At 37.1% G+C, this 26,852-nt stretch overlaps 3 protein-coding genes and 1 pseudogene across 6 annotated transcripts in view; all 4 read right to left on the reverse strand.

The window, feature by feature from the left end:
• Positions 1–3,563: 3,563 nt before the first annotated feature.
• Positions 3,564–4,913, reverse strand: LOC126809547 (D(2) dopamine receptor A-like). The gene is made up of 2 exons (XM_050534179.1): positions 4,794–4,913; positions 3,564–3,857 (listed from the first exon to the last, which is right to left on the reverse strand). The coding sequence occupies exons 1-2, from the start codon at positions 4,911–4,913 to the stop codon at positions 3,564–3,566; spliced, it is 414 nt and encodes a 137-aa protein (XP_050390136.1).
• A 9,192-nt stretch (positions 4,914–14,105) lies between these two features.
• Positions 14,106–16,394, reverse strand: LOC126809538 (uncharacterized). The gene is made up of 3 exons (XM_056098830.1): positions 16,243–16,394; positions 14,836–14,926; positions 14,106–14,111 (listed from the first exon to the last, which is right to left on the reverse strand). Exons 1-3 carry the CDS (start codon positions 16,392–16,394, stop codon positions 14,106–14,108), a joined length of 249 nt encoding a protein of 82 aa, XP_055954805.1.
• A 1,978-nt stretch (positions 16,395–18,372) lies between these two features.
• On the reverse strand, positions 18,373–21,425 carry LOC126829534 (D(2) dopamine receptor-like; annotated as a pseudogene).
• Positions 21,426–21,536: 111 nt separating this feature from the next.
• Positions 21,537–26,852, reverse strand: part of LOC126829413 (uncharacterized) — a 33,287-nt gene continuing 27,971 nt past the window's right edge. For all 4 annotated transcript variants that reach the window (XM_050559319.2, XM_050559334.2, XM_050559328.2 and 1 more), the window contains exon 2: positions 21,537–26,338. In XM_050559319.2, coding sequence (XP_050415276.1) covers positions 23,471–24,928 — 1,458 coding nt within the window. In that variant the 5' untranslated portion in view covers positions 24,929–26,338 and the 3' untranslated portion in view covers positions 21,537–23,470. The remainder of the gene's footprint in view (positions 26,339–26,852) is intronic.

The following is a 26,852-nucleotide window of genomic DNA, read 5'->3' on the forward strand; positions in this document are numbered from 1 at the left end:
TTTCACCTAGTTTTAATCGAAATGGCCCGAAAACGAATTCGATGTTTTGTGTGCCTTTACATGGCACACCCTTTCAGTTATATCAGATTTGAAAAAAAATAATATTTGCTTTCAAAAGGTTGTACCGAATTGTCAAAATGTTAGTTTTTGCTAAATTTACGTCACTTCCGGTGTCGACAGGAAACTTTTCCAGTAACAAAAAAAGAGACATTGTGGACCACTGAGCATATGGAAATTGTTTTATACAAATCGAACAATACATAATAAATCTAGGACTGAAAAACTGAATTAACCAATGGCGGACAAGGAAAATTACGGAGACAAAAAATGATGACATTTTTGCTCAAATCAGATGACTCTTTAACCCTGGGTAAAATGCCATATAAAATATTCATAAATAAAATAGGTTTTTGTAAAAATTGAAATTTTCAAAATTTGGCGCCTAATATCTTCGAAGATTCGTCAAAAATCAATAATCTAAAGGACCGTAGCCATTTGCCCTGTCTCAGACTATGTCATAACGTATCAAATGTTAAAATCCGATGATTATTGTTAATATTACGGCAATATATCATCAAAAATCGATAACTTGGTGATTTCGAACATTTCGTATTGTCGCAGAAAGTTCGAAATAGCTTTAAACTCTTAAGTCAAGTGGAAAAAAAAATAAGAAAAAGAAGAATTTCCACACACGCTACACAGTGTGGAACCCTAATGAAAATAACAACTATTATTAATTAATCTTAGAAACTTAGATATATACAAAATAACTTAAACATAAAGTATGCAAGAGCTAAATCTTCTTATTGCAGGTCTTTCTTTGGGCCTGAAATGTTATCTAAATTATTAATTAGACATTAATTAATATATCCAGACAATAATCAACTCTATCTCGGTGCCATCGCAAGCCTCTGATATTTAGCGAGTTGGGATACAGTTTTTTTAAAAATAACTTAACGTAAAAATGGATAATCGACTCTTTGGTTTTTATTGTACCGACTTTAGTAATGGTGATCGAGGCTAGCCTAAATTTTAAAAGGTTGATATCTCGATTCAAATTGGAGCAATTTAACTGAAATTTTCAGCATAATATTCTACTATTTTTTTAATTATTATACCGAGAACTGTAAATTCTTTATCTAATCTCCTATAATGTATCTTTAATATTAAACCTAATATACACACACCTAAATACGAGAACAGCTGTTCAGGTTTCTAATGAGTTTATAGTTAGAAAACGACTAAACGTAACTAAAGAACTGACTGTTTCTTGGATTTATATATCTTTGAGTTGTTCAGTTCTCAAATCTATAGAAACACGTTACTAACTTATAAACAAACCTACCAGTTGCCTCACTACCATTACGTAAAGTGGTTAATCCCCAAGAACTTAAACAATTCTAATTACTATTATTGTTTAGTCGATTATCACGAGAATAGTAGTTATAATACTAAAATACGCAAATTTCAATAAAGTATGGTGGCTGTTAGCGGCCATTCAAATGAATCTAAATCGTCGCCTTGTGAAGAAGGCGACAAGTCGACAAGTCGACGAAATCAACCCGCCGACACGACAAAATAACCCGACGATCGTCGCCTTCATTTTGTCGTGTCGGCGGGTTGATTTCGTCGACTTGTCGTGCGGCGACTTGTCAAACTCGAGCATGCGCATTTGCTGATTGGATAACTTGCATGCGCACAGATTAACTTCCGAGGCGACAAGTCGCCGCACGACAAGTCGAAATAATTGTATTTCGTCGACTTGTCGCCTTGTCGGTTGTGAATAAGTCGAAGGCGACAAGTCGCCGCACGACGAAATCAACCCGCCGACACGACAAAATAACCCGACGATCGTCGCCTTCATTTTGTCGTGTCGGCGGGTTGATTTCGTCGACTTGTCGACTTGTCGCCTTCGACTTATTCACAACCCGACAAGGCGACAAGTCGCCGCACGACGAAATCAACCCGCCGACACGACAAAATGAAGGCGACGATCGTCGGGTTATTTTGTCGTGTCGGCGGGTTGATTTCGTCGTGCGGCGACTTGTCGCCTTCGACTTATTCACAACCGACAAGTCGACTAAATACAATTATTTCGACTTGTCGTGCGGCGACTTGTCGCCTCGGAAGTTAATCTGTGCGCATGCAAGTTATCCAATCAGCAAATGCGCATGCTCGAAGAAAACAACCCGCCGACACGACAAAATGAAGGCGACGATCGTCGGGTTATTTTGTCGTGTCGGCGGGCGACGATTTAGATTCATTTGAATGGCCGCTAACAGCCACCATAATAAAGCCTTTTCGGGTGAAAATGTACAATATAATATTACGATACAGGACAAACCTTTTAAACTCAAAGGGACTGTTTATTTGTGTTCAACATGGATAGGAACGTTCTCGACTTTAAAAAAATTTCGGACCTTACATTTCGAACCAGAAGTGATTTATATTTTTGGCCATATTTTAACTTTTAAAGCTTGTAGACGCGAGACAAAACGAAATTCTCGACGTTATGTTTTAAAACTGGGTGCGATTGTTCAATTTAGCTAAGGAGTTAAAGGCTCAATACCACTCTTGTTGTAACTGAATAATATGTCCCAATCTTTATTCTGGTCAACAAATTGTACTATTTTACAATATTCCAATTAATTGATGATACAAATTTCATCTTAACACACCTAATTTAAAAAAATGGAAAAATTCAACTAAATGATTTGAAAAGCCTGACGTAAAGCTTTTCAAATCTGACTTGGATTTAAAAATATTTTTGAACCCCCTGGACAAGTAAAATATGATTTAATGGGTAATTTACACAACAGGTAAGACGCTAACACATCTAGTACTAAGAATAAGGCTATTTTTTATTTTTTGGAGCTGTGAAGCCAGCAAGAGTGTTATTGTCCCTTTAACCAACCCTTTACTTTCATGTTTATAGAATATTGTGAGCGCGATTCAAACGAATGTTTTGTAACTCGAGTCCGTTTCGCAGAGTTATCATTATTTTTCAACTGTTAATTAAAGCTTACGGGCGCGATGCAGAAGAAGGTTCTCAATCGAATTATTAAAACATGGGTTATTCATCTGGGGAACTCGAATTGAAATTAAGAATAGGTTTGATGGTAATATTGCAATTATCCCCCAGGTTACTTTCAAACACAAGAAATCTTGTAACCTTGAAAGAGAACGAAGTTATCAATGAAATCTTTACAACTTGGTGATAATGTTTCTCAAGTTTGAGCGCACTTCACGGAATTTACTTTTTAAGCTTAATGCATAAGTTTTAATCACTTTGTCGGCCAATCGCAAAACACGTCCGAAAGATAAAGGGGAGCAAACAACCGAAAAAAATATTGCTATAATTTTATTGGTATGTATTTCAATATGACACCCTAAATATACATTAATTCAGATTTTAAAGATATTTTGACGCATCCTAATCATAGCCGCCAATCACACAAATCGACAATCACCACCCGTCATATTGAATGGGGTGTTGGTGTTTGTAGTTTTACAAATTCTCAGAATATCTCAATAATAGAACAATAAAATATCACACCAAAACACTATATATCCTCACCGACATCATAAATTCTGCGATCAAAAGTCGGTCTTTTGAACATAGCCTTCACTGCTCGACTGAACTGTAGGTTGAGAAGACCATAAATAATTGGATTAACGGCAGAATTCACAAAGTAGGACCGTAGGAACAGGTTATAAGCTACAAGGGAAGATCCGTGAAGATCATAATTATACCCCTCGTTAAAGAAAGTTATCCCTAGATAAGGTAGATAACTCAACACGAACACGGTGGTCACCAAAAAAGCAATTATAGTTGTGCGACGTTCTGCCCCAAGTTTTCCTCCACTGCGTCTTTTCTTAGATGACTTGACTTCTTGCTTTGTCCCACGTGCGTCCGACACAGCCATGTCAGTAGGTGCTGGCGGAATGGATGTTAGGCTCTTTTGGAGATCAACAGTCCCAAGACTCTCTATTTTCATATGAGTAGGTTCATCGACACTTACTTCAGAACTAAGGGTAAGGGAATATATACAATTTTCAACGGAAACGGTTTTATCTTCTTCCGAATTAGCAACAGATGCATCATTCTTTATCAATGAGTCAGCAGTTCGTGTGCATATCGTCGGGGACATTTGGTTTTGCTTCCCCGCCTCCGTAGAAGTGTCGGACCTGTTAACACTCTGAGGAGTTGCAGACTTCTCAGTACGTCCTTCGCATTTTCGAGTTTTGTCCATGATCTCTTTTTGTCTCTTCATCCTCCTATAAATTTTAGCATATAGTACAATGAACACGGTGGTTAACAAAACGAAACACACAAACAGAATTGAGTTGTAGATTAACGGATAATAGGTTCCTTTCATTGCATCACTTGTGGAACAATCTTTCCCAAATAGTCCTGGTATTCCCGTATTTTTAGAATGCGTACCAAAAATAAAGATCGTCGGCCAGGTTAGCAGGATAGCGATTAATAAAGAAAACAGTACAGCCGTTTTGGCCTCCCGAACAGTCATTTGCCTCCCTAAGGGTCTGCACACTTTGATATAGCGATCTACAGCTATGGCGACTAGTGTTAAAACTGACCATCCAGTCGACAGTGTATGGACGAAACTCAACAATTTGCAAGCGAACTCGGATTCAAAGGTATAATCGAAGCGCATGTCAGTAATTTCAAGAGGCATTCCTACTGAACATACCAGAAAATCTGAAGCTGCCATGCACGAAATCATAATATTCTGAGTTCCTGATTTCAGTTTTCTCACGACAATAAAACACACCAGACCATTGCCTAGAAATCCCACCACCATTAATATCCCAACATACAAAATGGCGGGCAAAAGCGTCATGGCATTCTCATCACTAAGTTTACGCAAACGTTCTTCATTGGATAAATTCATTTGAGGCGTCATCATGGAGGTTGGTGAGATTGGTTCCGTAAATAATGTTTAGGAAATTATGGAAAAGTGTCACACGTGGTAGCAGTTTCCGGGACGATGCTTAATCCAGATATGATTTTATACAAACCACTTGCATAATTTTAATACACAAAATAAACACCCACATAATTATCCGAGATGAGAATTTCATTTAAGTCTCTTCAAGGTTTAGAATTGTTTACCGCGAATATTTTTCTAGGGCAGTATAATCCATATTTTACTTTTAAAAATCATTGACATCACTTGGATTAGTTCTCCTTAAAAATTGTATAGATTACAAATATCTCATAAAATGACATTTGCCACTGCTGTAGAAATCGGATTTGAATTCACCCGGATACGAGGGAATCCTTAAAGGACAATATTGGTGTCAGTCATTATAAAATATGTGATAGAGCTCTATAAATACATCCCAAATATAATTTTAACACAGAGATCATTGCTATGAGATGAGATTTTGTTTGGATAACCAACGAGGAAGAGTGTCACGAGTTAGATTAGTATCCTGTTATATAAGAGTTAATTGTACGGCTACAAATTTTATTTAAACATACATTATGCAAGAGCTAAATCTGCCTATTGTAGGCCTTTCTTTAGGCCCGAAATGTTATCTAAATTATTAATTAGACATTAATTAACTTATCCAGACCATAATCAACTCTCGATGTCATCGCTAGCCTGCGATGTTTATTGGATTAGGTTCCAATTTGCTGTTCGACTTCCATTCATAATTGCGTCATGAAATGGATAATCGAGACTATGTTTTTATCCTACCGACTTTAGTAATGATGACCGAGGCTAGGCCGAAAATTCAATCACTAAAATCTCGGTTCATAGTAGATCAATTTGACTGAAAATTTCAGCAAATTCCCTTTACAGTATCTAGTTTTTATACGCCCACATTTTCATGTGGACGTATATTGTCGTCGCCCCTGTCCGTCCGTCCACAATTGTATGTGAACAGTCTACAGGTTACAATTTTTATCCGATTTCAATGAAACTTGAAATATAGGTTTATCACCCTAAGATCTCGGTTTCTTTCGATATTGGCATCTATCGGACCGTAACTTCATGGATTATGGCCCCTGATTGTACGAAAAATCACGTTTTTGGCTTGTGAACACTGTAGAGGTCACAATTTTTATCCGATTTTGTTGAAACTTGAAATGTAAGTTTATAACCCAAAGATCTCGGTTCCTTTCGATATTCGCGCATATCGGACAATAACTTCCTGAATTATGGCCCCTGATTGTAAGTAAAAACACGTTTTTTAGCTTGTGGACCCTATAGAGGTCATAATTTTTATCCGATTTAAAAAACCGTATTATTATATCACCGTTAAACCCTAAGGACGGTTGAGTTCGAATTTCGTGAAAATCGGCCCAAAACTGACAGACAAAATGGCCGCCGTTCGTTCTCAAATAGCGTAAAAATATGGTATATCAAGATGGTGGACCCTATAGAGGTCACAATTTTTATCCGATTTTGTTGAAACTTGAAATGTAAGTTTATAACTCAAAGATCTTGGTTCCTTTCGATATTTGCGCATATCAAATTGTAATTTCCTGAATTATGGCCCTTGATTGTAGGAAAAATCACTTTCGTTTTAGCTTGTTTTCTATCCATCTCTCGAAAATGTGGGCGTATCCTGCCTGGCAGCCGCTGGTTAACTATTATTGAGAGAACTGCCAGCTCTTTATCTAATCTCCCATAATGTATTTATAACTCAAAGATCTTGGTTCCTTTCGATATTTGCGCATATCAAATTGTAATTTCCTGAATTATGGCCCTTGATTGTAGGAAAAATCACTTTCGTTTTAGCTTGTTTTCTATCCATCTCTCGAAAATGTGGGCGTATCCTGCCTGGCAGCCGCTGGTTAACTATTATTGAGAGAACTGCCAGCTCTTTATCTAATCTCCCATAATGTATCTTTAACTTTTTATTTTGATATTTATTTACATGACAAGAAATATGATCTCAATCAGATGTCAAGATGAATCTTGTTATGAATGAGGACAAAGGTGATCTCAGATGTCACGATGAATCTTGCTAAGATGAACTATGTAAGAGCTAAATATTCTTCAGTGGCTGCATGACAAGTCTATTTGAACGCCCTCGAGATTTAAAAAAATTAAGACAACACGGTCATAAGCTACCTTATTAAACAGTCGTAATCTTACATGATGCATATTCTTCAGTGGCTGCATGACAAGTCTATTTGAACGCCCTCGAGATTTAAAAAAATTAAGACAACACGGTCATAAGCTACCTTATCAAACAGTCGTAATCTTACATGATGCATAGTTCATTTTAAGTCACGAACCAACATGTAATTTTATATATACTCTTCAAATAAGTTGGTTATATTGAAATGCAAATACCTATCCAGGTTGCAATATGATAAATAGTCATAGACACTTGACATGCTTTGAGAGTATGTTCACAGATGAAGAACTTATCGCTCCAACAGAACCACCGAGCTGCACGTGCGACACGCAATAGCGCCATACACGTGGGAGGGGTTTATTGTCAAATTTGACACTTCAAGGAAGGGTTGATGAAAACTGCCGCGTGCTGGTTTATCCTATATCCATGTTTGCTTTCCTATTGGTTCTTGCAATGAGACGTCTTTAACATGGTGAACATCTACATGCTATTGGCATGCTTCAAATGGGTTCTACACAGCGAGCAGTAGCCAACATGCTTATTGTGTCACAGTCTGTGATCAGCAGACTGTGGAACCGGTACCAACAAACAAACAATGTTGATGATAGACCTCGTTCAGGTCGTCCTAGAGCCACTACACAAGCCCAGGATCGATACATTCGTACACAGGTCCTGCGAAATCGAGGACAAACGGTCAATCAGCTTTCTGTAAACTTGTACCAAGTTACGGGAATTCGAGTTACATCCCAAACGATTAGAAATCGGCTACATGCAGCCCATTTGCATGCGTGACGACCGCGTGTTGTGCCTCCATTACCTCGCCAGCACATGGCAAACAGGCGCCAATCGTGTAGGCAGCGTAGAAATTGGGGTAATCGTCGAAGGGGGGGATGTTCTCAGATGAGTCCAGATTTACTCTGGATTTCACTGATAGGCGTACTCGCGTTTGGAAGCGTGTAAATGAGCGTCATGCTAAGGTTAACGTCAGACAGCATGACAGATTCGGGCGTGTGTCTGTTATTGTGTGGTGAGGAATCACCATGACTGGCAGAACGGACTTGCATATTGTTCAAGGAAGGGTCACTGGCACCGATAGTTCTGCCCTTTGCTCAACGTGCAGGTCGACGTTTCATCTTTCAAGATGATAATGCCCGTGCCCACCGTGCTTGTGTCGTGAATGACTACCTTGGCCAGCCATGAGTCCGGACCTTTCTCCTATAGAGAATGTCTGGGACATGATCGGGAGACGTCGACGTCAACGGACAACACTGCAAGAATTGGGGGTGGCACTGCAAGAGGATTGGACGGTTGATTAGGAGCATGCCACGACGAATTGCTGAATGTCTGAGGATTGGTGGAGCAATTATTCATTATTAAGGCAGAAATCAAAAACGTCCATTTTCACTTTTGACAGTGTATCTCTTTGCGAGTGAAATGGGGCCGTCAGATAAGCCGCCCATATGAACTGTTTATGTTCATGTGTAGGCAATTGGCCTGTTATTAACATATAACATACACTGGTTACCTCTAATAAAAACAGCAGCGCATTTCCGCAGTTTTGTATTGTTTCTGAATATCCCCTACTTTTTTGAAGAGTGAAATGACAAGTGTTGAAGTTACCATAAACAAGCAGAGTATGCACTTCTCCGTGGTTTAATGTGCGCGTTTTTGACGAAAATGTGGGTGTAACTCAAATGAAATGGAACCGTTTCCATATAACCATGTTTGGATGTTTGGTTTTTGTTGGGGTTTTTTATTATATAGACATTTATTCTCATGACAAGCCCTTAATCAACGCTCTGGAACATATGACGGCAAAGTGGATTAGACACTGCCGGGCATATCTTCGTTAAACGTTAATATGTACGTCACTCACGGAGACTGCCGAAAATCGCAATTTCCTTTATTATCATGACAATGGTACATGACAAAGCGCGTTGATAACCAGAATCAAGTAATTTGATTGAAATTTTCAGTATGTTCATTTTTCAGTATCTATTTTCGAACTACTGCAGCAAGAAAGTCAGCTCTTTATCTTAATCCTACATTATGCATCTTTAAGTAATGTAAGTTGCATCATTCAAATCATCTATATATTTGTTTCGTGTTTTAAAAAAACAAGTCTTCAACGTAGGGGGTGTCGGTCAGTTATCCACAATTGACGAAGGTTTACTGGATAATCAACCACATGAAAAAATAAAACCTCCGGGCTACGAATGATCAAAATAAATCCCATAATTCATGCCTCATTATAAACTGCGCTCCTTCTCGAAATAAATCCCATAATTCATGCCTCATTATAAACTAACAGGAATAAAAACCATTAAAATGATCCTTGAAGAGCGAAATTTTACAATAAAAAAGTAGAAGTATTTGAATGTTGAACTAGCAGTGCCAATTGATTTTTCTGAATTGACAATCCATAAATCAATTTCATAGTCGTCGAGATCTTATTTTAGAGCTATTTACCTCCCTTATTGCGCTTTCTGGCTGCTAAACGTAGATTTTGTACATGATAACGTAAAAGACCGTATAATCTAGCCAATGACCTAGTTATTCTCAAATGTTGACAACCCGCCCAAACTAATATTCGAATAATAGAGACTAACCAAAACCACAACCACTGCACTGGGCTCAATGACAGACAAAAGGTTACTCATCTTGTTCTTGAGGACAAGACTCTTCGAAAAAGCCTAAGGCCGCTTCATTTCAAGTATGATCGATATGAAAGTTGCACACCCTATTACCGGTAACTGTGACAATAGAGACAACCCGGACCACAGCTTGCAAATCAAGGGATTAGCTATAAGGTTATGACAAAAAAACCAACAATGTTGATATTTTTCTGAGTGGGTCTTTATAGTATGGCCATGTCATTAACACAGTGCCAAATCACAGTTTGTTATGTCGATAACGTTATAAATAAGTTAAATATAACAAATAAGTTGAAATATTATCGCAAAATGGCTACCCTTCAAATAATGGCGTCCCATTTTACGAAGACCTCCTCAGAAAAAAATGTCAACATTTGTTTTTTGTTATTAAACGTCGAAATCTTCAAGATAAAGCTTATTCCACGATTACTACGCGAAAAGCCGGCGGATTTGCAATACTATATGGACAATAGCGTCTACGAGACTAGGCCTTCGTGCAATACGAGCACTTCGGATGGGACGAAAAAACCTTAGTCCCGTGAACACATTGGCGTGCACGTAAAAGATCCCTTGACAGTTGGAATTCGATATAAGAGTAGGCCGCGGGGCAAAATTTCCCTCATAGCACACTGTAAGGGTATACCCGTCTTTATTACCCCAGTTCGGAGCAGAACAGTAGGACGTTAAACCCCATTCATTTCATTTCGTAGGTTGTTTTTATATAGAGAATCTCCTACGAATCAATTTTAATATCAAAAAGACGATTATAAGATTGTATTAATCACCCAACCCATTCTTACATGTACAAATAAATAAATATAGTTCTTTGGAATAGATTTTATTTTATGCAAAGATCGCTCTGTAGAATAAGAAAATTGTCAAACAAGAGATATCGACTGTAGAATGGTTATTGGGTGATAAATATGTTGATCAAAATAAAATACATAAAAACGTATTTTATCACATCCCGTCTTCACTAGCCCGTTAACCCCATTTCGTTTCATCGCGTTTTAAAAGGGGGAAATAACTCCTTTAGGCATATTAGGAGGCAGACCACCATTAATTTCCCTATTGACTTCAATGTTAATTCTGGCCTCTTTGCCCACCTCCAACTTTTCCCCAAATTTTCGTTGGGCTGAATGCTTTTCACTACAGACAGAGGAACAAATGGTCATGTCTTTGCACTAAAATTTGTATGAGGTTGACCACCAAAATTTTGAGATACACAAACTTGAAGAAGCATACTAAAAACATGTAACTAGTTGCCGTACATATCGCCGTAGCTAACCTGATAACCCTCTTATCCTTCCGCCTCAAAATCATGAATATTTACCAAAACCTGGCAGAAAATGTTAATTCAAACCCTCTTCGTCCATTCTAGACCAAAAAATCAACACAAATGGGCATGCAAAAGGGGAGAAGAGAGAGAGAGAGAATTGCTATAAATAGACGAACAACAATTCGTGGGTACCGAGATGATGAAATTTAATGGTGGTCTGCCTCCATTAAAATCTGTGTTCGTCACATATGGCCACAGATCACTAATTATTTCCCCATTGACTTTAATGTTAATTCTCGTCTCTTAGACCGGCTCTAACTTTTTCCCAAATTTTCGTTGGGTAGAACGCTTTCTGCCACAGATGGAGCAACATGTGGCAAACTCTTGCCCAAAAGCATGTATGAGGTTCACCATGAAAAACTTGAGATACAAAAGTTGGAAGTAGAGACAAGTAAACATGCAATTTCCGGCCCTACATTTCAACGTAACCAACCTCACAACTCTTGTATCCTTCCGCCTCAAAATCATGAATATTCACCAAAACCTGGCAGAAAATGTATTTTCAAACCCTTTTTTTTCGATTCTACAACAAAAAGTCAACAAAAATCGCCATGCAAAAGGGGGAAAAAGGGAAAGGGAGAGAGAGACTAAAAATAACTTTGGCCCTTGGTGAGCTGTGTCCTATATAGGGGTGAAACTTCAGGTATCACCAAAAGGCCCTTTTTATTTGCTTCCCATGTGTTCTGGCAACATGCTGGTGAAAGGAAATCAAAATCAAAGAATAACTGCAAAAATGATGGCCCTTTAAGTATACATGCTGCTTTATGTACAGTGGTGCATCTCCGCTCCATGGGCCTTTTGTGCTAAAATTCAAAAATCTTTCTTATTAGGGGCAGTATTTGAGTTCTGATTATACACATATACACATATATAGGGGTGAAACTTCTGTTATCACCAAAAGGCCCTTTTTATTTGCTTCCCATGTGTTCTGGCAACATGCTGGTGAAAGGAAATCAAAATCAAAGAATAACTGCAAAAATGATGGCCCTTTAAGTATACATGCTGCTTTATGTACAATGGTGCATCTCCGGTCCATGGGCCTTTTGTGCTAAAATTTAAAAATCTTTCTTATTAGGGGCAGGATTTGAGTTATGCGAAAAAATTAGACAAGTTGCAAATAAACTAAATAGAAAACACTCATAATTTGGAATTTTTTTCAAAAAAATAATTTTTTACTGCCATGTCATGAAAAATGTACAAAAGTTACATGTAGCATCTTTCAAAATACTAATAATTTTCCACTTTTTTAAATATCAAGACTGGCAAGAAATATATTTTTAGAATCTGTGGACAATATGCAAACAGAAAAATTGCAAATCAGTTGCATTGATTGTAATATTAGAGATTTAAACTCAAACATGTATCCCTACCCCCTGAACTTTCTCGACCAATGCAGGGATCGAACACCCGACCTCCAGGCTGGCTTAACATCCACTCGTTGCAAACTAAATCATTTCAATAATTGGTTTGCACGTAGGGGTCTTTAGCAGTGGATAGAAACTGGGGTATCCGGAGAAAACTCACAAGGCTGGACAAGCAATCCTACTTCCTTGTCATGTTTAAGCGGGGAATCGAAACCACACCATTTGAATCAATGTCAGACCTTGTGATTTCACGCGCACATGTTAAACCACTAGACCACCCAATCCCCATGTATGTTGTATATTTTATATATCGGTACGGGAAATTTGTTTTATAATAGGCCTATATAATAAATTAAATTGTTGGAGCCTAAGGTGTTTTTTTTTTATCAGACATTTTTGGCAGATAAAATATCCCAGTTTGCGGAAAAAAAATATGAACATTTTTTTTATATAAAAATTATTATCCATTTTGACGGAAAAGAACGAAATACAGTATGAGCCCTGATTGCACGTATTCAAATGCGACCTGGAACACTGAGACTACAACAACTTCCAAGACAAATAGTCGCTAATAGCGTGGTGTGTTAATTTCCTAATTTCTACTTTTCGAGTTGCATTTTGACTTGGTATGCGTGTTGGCGCCTTCTTACTGACATCAATAAATACAAAAATATGACTAAGTCGAAAGTCGACAAAACGGTAAAAGCCAAAATGCAAGTCGAAAATAAGAAATTAAGAAAAAACGAGTGGCGCTATTATCGCTGTGTGTTATTTCTTAATTTCCTATTTTCGAGTTGATTTGGGCTTGTATAGCGTGTTGTCGCCTCACATTTTGTCGTAACCTCTACTTTTCGACTTTTCGACTTTCGTGTCTTGAAGAGGCGAAAAGTAGAAATTATGAATGGTAGTTATAGGCTTCCATAGTTTTCACCACAAATATTTATATACAAGTGCCCTGAGTACACCAAGCATGCTCAGAGAAATATCTTTGATCTAGAAAAGCAAAACTTTGCACATAGTTTCTTATTGATGTATTTGATACATTAAAATAACAAATGTTTTATAAAGAGATAGGCTATATTTTAGTTAAAATAAGGCGACCAATTTTGAGTAACTTCTTAAGTTTGAGAATGCTCTGTGAACTCGGGGTAAACCGGATACTGGGTGGGATTTTCTGTATCCTAATCAGCGGGTTTGATTGGTAGGCTGATTTGAAGAGGACCAATCACAAAGATAGAGTGGAGTAAACAACGGAGAAATATTGGAAGGAAATATTTGTATTTCAGGATGACAATCGTCACCCCTAACATCGAACACAATTAGCTTCTATTACCATGAACTATACTAGGAGATATTATTTTAGGTTTTAATACAAGCTCTCAATGAATCCAAACAGGAGCGTGTCATGGAATTTGAGCCGGGGGTGGGGGTGTAGACATCGTCATGTTTGGGGTATTACCGGTGTGGCAGTTTCAGATGGTCCCTGGTGTGTGATTACCGTTTGGCGCATGCGCAGTTGTAGGAGTCACCTCACAGACGCGGTGTGCATTGACTCCTCGTGATAGGATTTCCCCTAAGATCTTCTTACGGTCAAATCAATATATTATAGACTATTATATATTTACAATATTACCACTAAGAGAGGATGCAAATTGACGATCTTTATTTTTATTATTTAGTATATATACCCGTCCACAATGCGAACATTCTCTCTTGTATTTGGGCTGTATACATGCATGTTTGAATGTACGTATGGGATGGTGTAATAAATCTATATTTATGTTAAAGAAATCGGAATAAGAAATTCCATACTTTTATATTTGTGTTAAATGAAGCCACGAACTATCAAAGGCCTTAATCTTCCTTTGGAGGTGAATTAATTGATAATTTCAAGCCAATCATCAATTTGTATGGTTTCCACTGATCGTACGTGTGTAGAACGACTAATCACTAAAAAAAAAACCAACGGCAACAAATCACGAACGAAGTATTAATTTCAAGCCAATCAACTTAGATCCGTTGATCGTGTAACAACTGATCACTAAAACAACAGCTAATCACGTCAACAAGTATTTTATTAATGACAAAACTCTAATCAAGTACATGATATATTTTTTCCTGTACTGACCAGTGGTCAGGAACCAACACACACTGCAGGAAGTAGATATAGTTTCGTTGTTATGGCAAACATCAGTTTCGGACATGCGCAAGTGCCCAGGAGAAAACACACACCAGGAGTCAACTCAAACTATCACACCGGGTAATCTAAATCGGCCGACTAGTCGGTCTTTTGAACATAGCCTTCCTTCACTGCTCGATTGAACTGTAGGCTGAGAAGACCATAGATAATTGGATTAACAGCAGCGTTAACAAAGTAGGACCGTACGAACAGGTTATAAGCTATAAGGGAGGATCCGCGAAGATCTTGGTCAAATTCTTTGTCGAAGATTCTGTAGAAGAGGGTCATCGACAGGTAAGGTAGATAACTCACAACGAACACAATGGAGGCAGACCACCATTAATTTCCCCATTGACTTCAATGTTAATTCTGGCCTCTTTGCCCACCTCCAACTTTACCCCAAATTTTCGTTGGGCTGAATGCTTTTCACTACAGACAGAGGAACAAATGGTCATGTCTTTGCACTAAAATTTGTATGAGGTTGACCACCAAAATTTTGAGATACACAAACTTGAAGAAGCATACTAAAAACATGTAACTAGTTGCCGTACATATCGCCGTAGCTAACCTGATAACCCTCTTATCCTTCCGCCTCAAAATCATGAATATTTACCAAAACCTGGTAGAAAATGTTAATTCAAACCCTCTTCGTCATGGGCATGCAAAAGGGGAGAAAAGAGAGAGAGAGAGAATTGCTATAAATAGACGAATTACAATTCGTGGGAATTTATGGTGGTCTGCCTCCCAATGGGTAAAAGAAAAGCAATTGCAGTTGTGGAACTTTCTTCCTTAGCCTTTCGTTTAGCGCAGTCTACTTAGACTACTTAGAGTTTAGGAAGGTTTCTATCAGCTCCAATCAGGTGAATAGGTTTTTGAGGAACGGCAGTTTCGGGACCGTCCATTTCCATAAGAGTATTGTTGGTATGTTTATCGTCACTTATATCTGTACTGCGGGAAAATGTCCAGTTTTCAATGGAAACTCTTTTATCCCCTCCTTTATCAGTGAATCATCAGTTTGCAACGAAATCTGGTTTTGCTTTCCCAATTCCGTAGACGTTACGGTCGTGTAGACTCCCTTTGGATTTGATGACTTACCAGTAATTGCTTCAAACTTTCGAGCTTTTTCCATAGTTTGTCATTGTCTTTTCATCTTCCTATAAATCTTAGCATATAATACAATGAACACCATGGTTAATGAAACGAAACACACGAAAAGAACTGAGTTGTAGATTAACGGATAAATGTCCCCTTTCATTGCATCACTTGTGGAGCATTCCTTCCCAGTTAGTCCTGGTATTCCCGTATCCTTAGAACGAATACCTTTAAAACAGATCTTTGGCCATGAAAAGATTGCGGCTAAAAAAGAAATAAGTACTGTCGTCTTGGCTCCCTGATGAGTCATTTGCCTCCCAAAGGGTCTACACACTTTGATATAGCGATCTACAGCTATGGCGACCAGCGTAAAAATTGACCATATATAGAACAAATGGTATTGATGAATCTCAACAATTCACAAGCGAACTCGGTCTCGAAATTATAATCGAAGCGCGTATCAGCTATTTCTGTTGGCATTCCTGCGGAACATACAAGTAAATTTTTGTAGCGATGATAAAACACACAAGGCTATTGCCAAACAAGCCCACTACCATTAATATCCCAACATATAGAATGGCGGGCAAAAACGTCATGGCTCTCTTATCACTAAGTTGACGCAAAAGTTTTTCATTGGATAAATTCATCTTAGACGTCAAAATCCGAATTCTAGAGAATATTCAAACGGATTTTAAGTCCATTGAACTGGAATGTAGAAATGTATTAAAGTACTAATGTAGCGAATTTCATATTTAAAAACCGTTTTAAAATTTGACTGCCCGGGGAAAGAGCAAGGAGACTGAATCACGTCTTTACCACAACTCAAATTACTTAGCTTAATTAAGTATCTTACTATATCTGATTTCACAATGTCAATTTAGTTTAAAGTGACGAGTGTCTGGATTACAATGCACGAGCAGGGTATACTCTTTCCATTCTTGTTGATCTGTATTCACATTATCAATTAATTTGGATTATCAGACTTGAAGTTTACTACATGTAACACAGCGCCACCCTATACTACAATATATACATTCAATGGCACCGTGCAGTCAGTAAAATATATCAGTTATCATATACATAAATATAACAAACGAATGATGAATTAATATGGGAAGCTTCTAAAGGTACGTGGAAGGCAACATTGAAGAACCTGTCTGCAAATGTGTTACGTTTTGCTGATGGAGGGAATAATGTCTGGCCGAAGATCAGGTTTAATATCGGTTAGGATATCAAGTATACTAAAGATTAATTATTTTTCTTTCTTTATTTTTTATACGCCCACATTTTCATGTGGACGTATATTGTCGTCGCCCGTGTCCGTCCAGACGTCCGTCCGTCCACACTCTACAGGTCACAATTTTTATCCGATTTCAACGAAACTTGAAATATAAGTTTGTCTCCCTAAGATCTCGGTTCCTTTCGATATTGGCATGTATTGGACTGTAACTTCATGGATTATGGCCCCTGATTGTACGAAAAATCGCGTTTTTAGCTTGTGGACCCTATAGAGGTCACAATTTTTATCTGATTTTGTTGAAATTTAAAATGTAAGTTTATAACCCAAAGATCTTGGTTCCTTTCGATAGAAACTTGAAATGCAGGTTTACAACCCTAAGATCTTCGTTCCTTTCGATATTCGCACATATCGGATAGCAACTTCCTGAATTATGGCCCCTGATTGTACGAAAAATCACGTTTTTAGCTTGTGAATATATCACTGTTACACCTTAATGACGGTTAAGTACGAATTTCGTGAAGATGGGACCAAAACTGCCGGACAAAATGGCCTCCCCTCGAACACAACAGTGTAAAAATATGGTATATCAAGGTTGTGGACCCTCTACAGCTCACAATTTTGATCCGATATTGATGAAACTTGAAATACATGTTTATAACCCAAAGATCTTAATTCCTTTGGATATTTGCACATATCGGATCGTAACTTCCCGAATTATGACCCTTGACTGTACGAAAAATTGCGTTTTTAGCTTCTGGTCACAGTTTTTATCCAATTTAAAAAAAAAAATCGTTTGAATATATCACCGTTACACTCTAATTATGGTTGAGTTCGAATTTCGTGAGAATCGGACAAAATGGCCGGCCCTCGTACTCTAATAGTGTAAAAATATGGTATGTCAAGGTTGTGAACTCTCCAGAAACTTGAAATGCAGATTTAACACATGACACAATTACATATATGGAATACAAGTTACTTGAAGAGTTTATCTCAGCGACGTTTCGACGAGGGTTCTCCCGTCTTTATCAAGCAAAGACGGGAGAACCCTTGTCGAAACGTCGCTGAAATAAACTCTTCAAGTAACTTGTATTCCATATATGTAATTGTGTCATGTGTTATTCTCAAGGGAAGCTTAACGACTTGGTGATAATGTTCAAGGTTGCGGATCCTAAAGTTTGAGCGCACTTCGCGGAATTTACTTTTTAAGCTTAATGCATAAGGTTTAACCCTTTGCGGCCAATCTCAAAACACGTTCGAAAAAGAAATGTCTGTAGAATAAGATTAAGGGGGGTAAACAACTGAAAAAATATTGGTATAATTTTATTGGTGTATATATTAATATGACACTATGAATATTCTATCATACATTAATTCAGATTATAAAGATTAGTTGACGCATTCTAATTCTAGCCGCCAATCAAAAAATCGACGGCTAGAATGTCAGTTTGGTTAGTTCATGATGACAATCACTACTCATCATATTGAATGGGGTGTTGGTGTTTGTATTTGTACAAATTCTCAGAATATCTTCATTGTAGCAAAACACTATATATACTAATGAACATCATAAATCCTGCTTGGTCTACAACAAGTCGGTCTTTTGAAGATAACCCCCACTGCTCGACTGAACTGTAGGTTGAGAAGACCGTAAATAATTGGATTAGCAACAGAGTTCATCAAGTAGGACCGTAGGAACAGGTTATAAGCTGCACGAGAAGATCCGCGAAGATTATAAAAATACCCTTTGTTAAGGATACCCGAGAAAGTCATCCCCAGGTAGAGTAAGTAAATTAGTACGAACACGATGGTCACCAGAAAAGCAATTAGAGGTGTGCGACTTTCTGCACCAAGTTTTCCTCTAGTGCAACTTTTCTTAGATGACTTGACTCCTTGCTTTGACCCCTGTGCATCCGCCCCATCCATATCTGGAGGAATGGATGTTAGGCTCTTTTGAAGATCAACAGATCCATGACTGTCCATGTTCACAAGGGTAGGTTCATCGACACTTACTTCCGAATTAAGGGAACATGTTCGAATTTCAACGGAAATTGTTTTATCTTCTTCCGAATTAGCAACAGATGCATCATTATTTATCAATGACTTAGCAGTTTGTGTGGATGTCGTCGGGGGCATCTGGGTTTGCTTTTCCGACTCCGTAGAAGTATCGGATCTATTTACACTCGCAGGAGTTGAAGACTTCCCAGTACTTGCTTCAAATTTTCGAGTTTTGTCCATGATCTCTTTTTGTCTCTTCATCCTCCTATAAATTTTAGCATATGGTACAATGAACACGGTGGTTAACAAAACGAAACACACAAAAAGAATTGAGTTGTAGATTAACGGATAATTGGTCCCTTTCATTGCATCACTTGTTGAACAATCTTTGCCAAACAGTCCTGGTGTTCCCGTATTTTTAGATAGCGTACCGAAAATAAAGATCGTCGGCCAGGATAGCGATTAATAAAGAAACCAGTACAGCCGTTTTGGCATCCCTAACAGTCATTTGCCTCCCAAAGGGTCTGCACACTTTGATATAGCGATCTACAGCTATGGCGACTAGTATTAAAACTGACGATATAGTAGACAGAGTAGTGACGAATCTCAACAATTTGCAAGCGAACTCTGACTCAAAAGTATACTCGAAGCGCATGTCAGTTATTTCTGTAGGCATTCCTACGGAACATGCCAGAAAATCGCAAGCTGCTAAGCACAAAATCATGATATTCTGAGTTCCTGGTTTCAGTTTTCTCGAGAAGATAAAACACACCAGACCATTGCCTAGAAAGCCCACCACCATTAGTATCCCAACATACAAAATGGCGGGCAAAAGCGTCATTGCCTTCTCGTCACTAAGTTGACGCAAAAGCTCTTCATTGGATGAATTCATTTGTGACGTCATCATGGAGGTTGGTGCGATTTGGTTTACATATCAAATAATAATTTTATATTAAAAAGTTATGTTAATCACTGACTTTGCGTTCCGTAAGTAATGTTTTGTAAATTCCGGGAAGATGCTTAATTAATCCAGATATGATTTTATACAAAGCACTTGCTTAAGTTTATTGTATAATGAACACCCACAGAGTCATCTGAGATGAGGATTTTATGTAAGTCCCTTCCAGGGTTAGAATTCTGTCTACCGCGGATATTTTTTTCTAGCTTTTTCATGGCAGTATAATCCATATTTTACTTTTAAAAAAGTATATCATATGACATTTTCCATTGCTGTAAAAATCACATTTGAATTCACTTGGATGTAGTCCTCCTTAAGAAATCTATACCAGAGAATTATTAACAACTCTACTCTTTATGAGATGAGAATTCATTTAAGTAACAAATATCTTTAATGGCTGGATTGTGTTCAAAATTTTGTTTTCAAGCAATTTATAAACGAGGAAGAAAGGTGATCTCTACCAGATGTCACGATGAATCTTCTAAAGATGAATTATGTAAGAGTTAATTATGCTTATTGCAGGTCTTTTTGGCTGGATGCAAATATTATTTAAATTATTATTGAAACAATTATCTATAAGCTCCCCACTAGACTATCGGATGTCCAAGATTGAAATGGATTTGAACACCCACGAGATTTTAAAATATTACGATGAAATGGGTAATCGAGACGTGGTTACGATAATAAACGATCTACGCTACATCTTTAAACAGCCATAACTTCTCCCAGAATAAAGTAATTTGAATGAAATTTTCAGAATATTCATTTTTATTATCTATTTTTGATCTATTATAGTAAGAACGACCAGATCTTTTTTTTATAAAAATCTTACATAATGCATCTTTAATCTGAGTAACGAATATAATTTTACAATGTCCATTTAGTTTGAAATGAAAAGTGTTGAAGTTACATTACATAAGCAAAGTATGCCCTTTTCCGTGGCTTATTATAACCCGCTGTATCACAATCCACGAAACCGTATGACGTCATGGAACGGCAAAGAAGCCTAACTTTTCTTGCCAGTTTAAAGATATAATATGTAAGAGTTAAATCTGCATGTGGTCGGTCTTTTTTCTGGCTTCAAATCGTATTTAAATTATTATTTAGACATTTATTCACATGGCAAGTCTATAATTAACTTACTAGACCATCGGATCGCCAAGATTTAAATGGATTTGAGCACCTGATTTAACATTTTAACGCTAAAATGGATGATCGAGACATAGTCTCGCTTCTCAAGAACCGTTGTTACGATGGCAAACGATCTACGCTACATCGTCAAACAGTCATAACATCTCCCAAAGAATAGATTCGTTTTTCATTATCTTTTGTTGAACAGCCAGTAAATATATTCATTTTTCATGATCTATTTTTTCTGTGCCATTCAAACGTCTAAACAAAGTTGGTTGCCGCTGGTCAGACCACTGACAAGGGGAAACAACTTGGAACATCTCGACGTACTTTCTCAGCCAATACCTGGATCGAAAACCAGAACCTTTGGTTAATGAGCGCGCGTCTCACTCACTGAGCAACCATGGAACCCTATCAATAATCACCGCTTATACCAATCCATGTGATGAAAGAGAAATAACCAAATAAAACAACAAAATAAATTTATCAAAATAAAATACATAAAAATCACCAAGTTATAACACTGGCTTAATATGTTATTACATAAAATAAAACGCATTTTATCACGTTTTCGTTCCGTTTTAAAAGGGGAAATAACTCCTTTAGGCATATGAAAATCTGTATATCTTATGAAATTGCATACCGAACTAAAATATGTAGCTGTGGGTACATAAATAAGGGCAAACAGAAATTTACATAACTGGTTAACCATCTAGTTTGATTTGATATCAAGTTCGAGAGAAAAATTTGGGATAAAATCCTTAAAATTTATATTAACATACATTATGCAAGAGCTAAATCTGCCTATTACAAGTCTTTATTTAAAAATTTGGAATAAAATTCTTAAAATTTATATTAAACATACATTATGCAAGAGCTAAATCTGCCTATTACAAGTCTTTATTTAGGTTTCAGATCTTATAGAAATGATTAATTAGACCTTTATTTACATGACAAACTCAAAATCAACTCTGTAGACCCTCGGGTGGTTTGGATTTAAACAGTCGTCTATTTAAAATTAATTCAAGAAATGGCCGACCAAGCTAACGTTTACCGGTAATTACTGACGTCACCACCGGAAACTGGTTTTGAAGGCTCACCAAGCAAGGGTTCTATAGCCATTGAGAATGTTACTTGATAATTGAGAATATGTGGGTGGAGTTATCGTCTGTCAATCAAACGATCTTCAATTCTCGTAGACGGTGCGGACACAGTTGATGTCTATTTCTAGTCCAAACTTCCAACAGTGACAACTCCGTTCAGAATAAAGTAATTGGACTGAAATGTTCAATATTTTCTCTTTTTATCGTCTATTTTTGAATTATTATAGCAAGAATGGCCAACTCTTTATTAAACTCTTAACTAATGTATCTTTAAATTAAATTTTTGAGAACATGTAAACGGAAGTTAATGAACATAAACATAGGTATTAAGACATTTTTATAAATGACTTTACGCTAGTGTTCTTTATTCCAAAAGAGAGGAGCGAGGAGTGGGGTCGAAAAGACGCTTTGTATTGTCATTTTTTCTGTCGTCCATATGTATCTATATTCTAACAGAGTAAGATAATGATGACAACTACGTGGGATCAACTAATAATTATCTTTTCTATATGGCACTGTTCTTGTGTCACAAAAGTAAATCCTGATCTCATGACGTCACTGTAGGCACAGGGATTGTCAATTTGAAAGATTTGAAACGCGACTAACGGATAATTTTGACACAAAAAAAATTTACATTTCTGATTTTAAGCGTAGCGACACAAATGAATGATCTGGAAGTATTGATGGCTTCACTAACTCAATCTATAATTAAAGATGTATTATGCTAGAGCTAAATCTGCCTATTGCAGGTCTGTCTTTAGGCCTGAAATGTTATCTAAACTATTAATAAGTCATTAATTAACTGATCCAGATCATAATCAACTCTTGATGCCATCGTTAGCCTGCGATCTTTAGTGGATTTAAATACATTTTGTGATGGACAATTTAACGTCAAAATGGATAATCGAGACTAGCCTAAAATTGCATTGTTAATATCTCAGTTCAGCGTGAAACAATTTAACTGAACTTTTCGGCATTTTCTGTTTTCATTATCTGAAAATAGCTTTCATTTCCCCATCCATCAGTATACAGACCCAGTAGGATCACCCCTTTTACTTGGAATACACAATGACGTCAAACTTTCATCAAAAGCAAAACGTCTGTCGTAATGTAAATGGTTCCCGTCCATCGCAGCTAGTACTTATAGTCAGAAAATAGCAAATCACCTTTAAATGGAAGCGATAATACATTTTTACCATAAATATGTATAGGCCTGTACTAGTACCTGCTATTAGTTTTAGCTCACTTTATGTAAAATTATACGAAATGCATGCACAGAAACGTTACACAACACCTTCATGTCCGCTTCCAAAACTTAATTTTGTTAATCACTTTTTTCACTTCCTGTCTAAAACGAAAATTAAGAAAACCATAAATAATAGGATTAGCAGCTGAGTTAACAAAATAGGATCGCAGGAACAAGTTGTAAGCTGCCAGAGCCGAACCACGAATATCGTGATCGAAATCTTTGTTAAAAATCCGAGCAAATATAAGGCCCAAGTAAGGGAGATAACTTATCACAAACACAGTGGTGACGAGAAAGGCAATGACAGTTGTGCGGGTTTCTCGACCGACGCTGAATCTCGGGTTCTTTTTATTTTTTGGTGTGCTACAGGCACTAATACTGCTGCCTATGTCGGACTCGCAATATTCGTCAGCACGAGGCATTTGCAATGGAGGAGGAATGGATCTCACTTTGTTAAGGGGGCTAGAATGTATCTGACTTCCACTCCCACTCGCACAAATGTTTGTATCACCATTCGTGGTAACCGTAAGTTCACTATCATTTATAACCGCACTCTCAGAACCATTTTCAGTCTTAAATGTCACTGTTTTGTCTCCTTTCGAATTATGATTCAACGATCTCGTAGAACCATTTTCCTGAGAATTAATGTCTAATTGCAGTAAGGCATTTTCGTTTGCTATAGATTTTCGGATAGGCAGTTCATCGTGTATGTCCGAATTGATAGATGTTATGGATGGATAATTGAATTCTAATGTTGAAGTTATTGGTGAAGATGGTGTTGCTATTGCTACTTTTGTCATATACTTTTTATGCCTCTGCACTTCTTTGTAAATTTTCCCGTACAACACTGCAAATGTGATTGTCAATCCCAGGAACCCTACAAAGAGGACAAAGTTGTACACTAAGGGGTACTTTGTATCTTTGAGGTCGTCACTGGTTGAACAGTCTTTTCCCTCAATTCCAGGAATCTCCGTGTCTGCCGTTCGCAAGCCATAGATAAATATAGAGGGCCATGCCAAAAATATCCCAATGAATACAGACGCCAAAACTGAAATTTTAGCTTCCCCAAGAGTCATCTGTCGTCCTAAAGGTCGGCACACTTTAATAAAACGATCTATTGCAATTGCTGTCAGAGTCACAATCGAGCACATGCTGCAAAGAACGTTGACGAACCTGAAGGTTTTACAAACGAACTCAGAATCGAACAAGTAATAATATCGCATATCCACGATTTCTGCGGGCATAGCGATGACACAACTCAAAAGATCAAAAATAGCAAGGCACAATATCATGAAATTCTGAGTACCAGGTTTTAGTCTTTTAGCAAAGACGAAACACACGAAGCCGTTTCCAATCAAACCCATCACCATAAGAACCCCGATGACCAGCATTGCTGGGATCAGGGTTGTGGCTATCTCATTGTTCAGATGAAGCAGTAGTTCCTCGTTTGACAAGTTTGTTTGAGACGGCATGGTAGTGTTTATCGTATCGGTTTCGTTAAATGTCATTCGGGTAACTTATTTTTAAAATCACTATCTCTGCGGAGAAAGACACTATTGTGGCTTACGATTACAATGTCGGTCATGATAAAGTACTTCATTTGTATAGCTTTTTCCAAAGTCTCTGTATTCGCACAGTAAAAAGAAGCCTGCTTCTGCATCAATTATCTCTGAAAAATGCCATATTCCTTTATCGGATTTCAACATCTCACATTATTCCTATAAAATTACATTGGCCTATATCTGCCAATTGCACACTTTTACATTGCTACAAAAACAAATATTTACATCCTGTGGATCACTTTAAAGCCACTATCTGCGCGGTGATCTAGCTGATTAAAATATTTGAATTTAACCATTCATTTAAATATACGTTGACATTAAAAGGTCAAATTTTAAACCGTCTTTTATATATGTTTTGTTATAGATTTGATCGAATCGAATTACATTCAAGTACAGATATGGCTTTTTTCTTATTCTTTTTAAAGCTGGCTTATCAATCAAAACCGTCGGAATGTTTAGAGTTATAAAGGGGGTAGTTATTACGGCCAAGCAATTAACGTTATTAACGCTGATCTTGTGCAATTGATATTTAGGATCTTTTATGAAGAAATAGTGATGGATTAAATACTGTGTTATTTGATAAAGGATAATTAGTGTTCTATAAATCAGCGAGGGGATGTCAGTGTGTGCGATTAAAGTCCTATTAAGTAATGTTAGATACTTTACACTGGCATAATACTAAAGGTCTATAATTTGACTTTGAATTAAACGTTCAGAGGTCAAGGTCGATAATTCTACACACATTTAACTCTTGTCGCGCAATGAACAAATACTTAATCAAAAATGAAAATGGTCTATTCATTATTTATTCCGAATTTTTAGTTTTTCGTCATTATATAATATCTTGTCCTTCAATTAATTGATGATGACGCAACAATAATTAATTCCCCGTGTTCATATTAACTCCATTATTGTTGCATTACTTGCTGGTGTTGTACATAAAGTATACGATATCGTTAGTATTTTTTTTTTCATCGATTTATCAACTTGATAAATGTTGTTGAAACGTTGTAGATCGAGACGTGACTGTGAAGTCACACAAACAGCCCATCAGTAATCCATATAACGTTTTATTAATCGATGAAATTATATCCACACTGCACTGTTTTCATCATAGATCTAATCACAAAAAATATAAATCTATCCAATAAAAACACCATTAAACTTTAGTTATAAATAAAATATCTATATGGCCGGTGTTCTAACTTGTTAACCGGACTTCCTACTAACTTTCAATGTGTAACTCCAAATGAGAAATCGACTGAGTTTTATACGGCGTTAAGTTCCTAGTTGCTGTGATACACCAATGATGACACAATAACACGCGGTCTTTTATGATCTATGTAGGTAGTTTATCTGAAAAATTGAAATTAAAAAAAAAAGATAAAACAGATGATAACAACAAAACATAAATCCATGATAATTAATAACGGCGATGTTTTTCCTTTTTCCCATTTTAACAAAACTGGAAGATTAAATGAATTGTTTCTAAAATATAACCCCATATCCGTTTTATACATTATATCACAACTATCCAGTAAGACATTGATTCACATATAGCGTGTTCATTAGTCCAGTCAGAGCAGAACAGTAGGGCATTAAACCTCATTTCATTCACAAATATTATTCTGGGGGATCCCAACCCGAAAATATAGTAGGCCAAACGACTCGTTGATTAGCATAGCTCTGTTGTAAAAGTCGAGTTCGATTGTGGGGCCGTTACATATGGACTTGACTTTGGAGTTATATGTTCCGGGTTCGAATCCCGTGGTGTAGACAAGTAGAAGTATCTGAGGCGTAACGATTGGGGGAACTGAGAATACGTACACATTTACATATTCATAAAGGAAAACTTATCAGTTGGTACTAA

Source organism: Patella vulgata, chromosome 1 (genome assembly GCF_932274485.2).
Source record: "Patella vulgata chromosome 1, xgPatVulg1.2, whole genome shotgun sequence".
NCBI classification, from domain to species: domain Eukaryota; kingdom Metazoa; phylum Mollusca; class Gastropoda; family Patellidae; genus Patella; species Patella vulgata.

What these genes read in the sequence shown, in the direction of transcription:
- LOC126809547 (XM_050534179.1), bottom strand. Translation starts at nt 4,913, where the DNA reads ATGAATTTATCCAATGAAGAACGTTTGCGTAAACTTAGTGATGAGAAT. An exon ending in GATTTCTAGGCAATGGTCTG is followed by an intron (nt 3,858 to 4,793) that starts GTGTGTTTTATT and finishes CGCAGTGGAGGA; the next exon opens with AAACTTGGGGCAGAACGTCG.
- LOC126809538 (XM_056098830.1), bottom strand. Translation starts at nt 16,394, where the DNA reads ATGAATTTATCCAATGAAAAACTTTTGCGTCAACTTAGTGATAAGAGA. An exon ending in ATCGCTACAAAAATTTACTT is followed by an intron (nt 14,927 to 16,242) that starts GTATGTTCCGCA and finishes CCTCTTCTACAG; the next exon opens with AATCTTCGACAAAGAATTTG.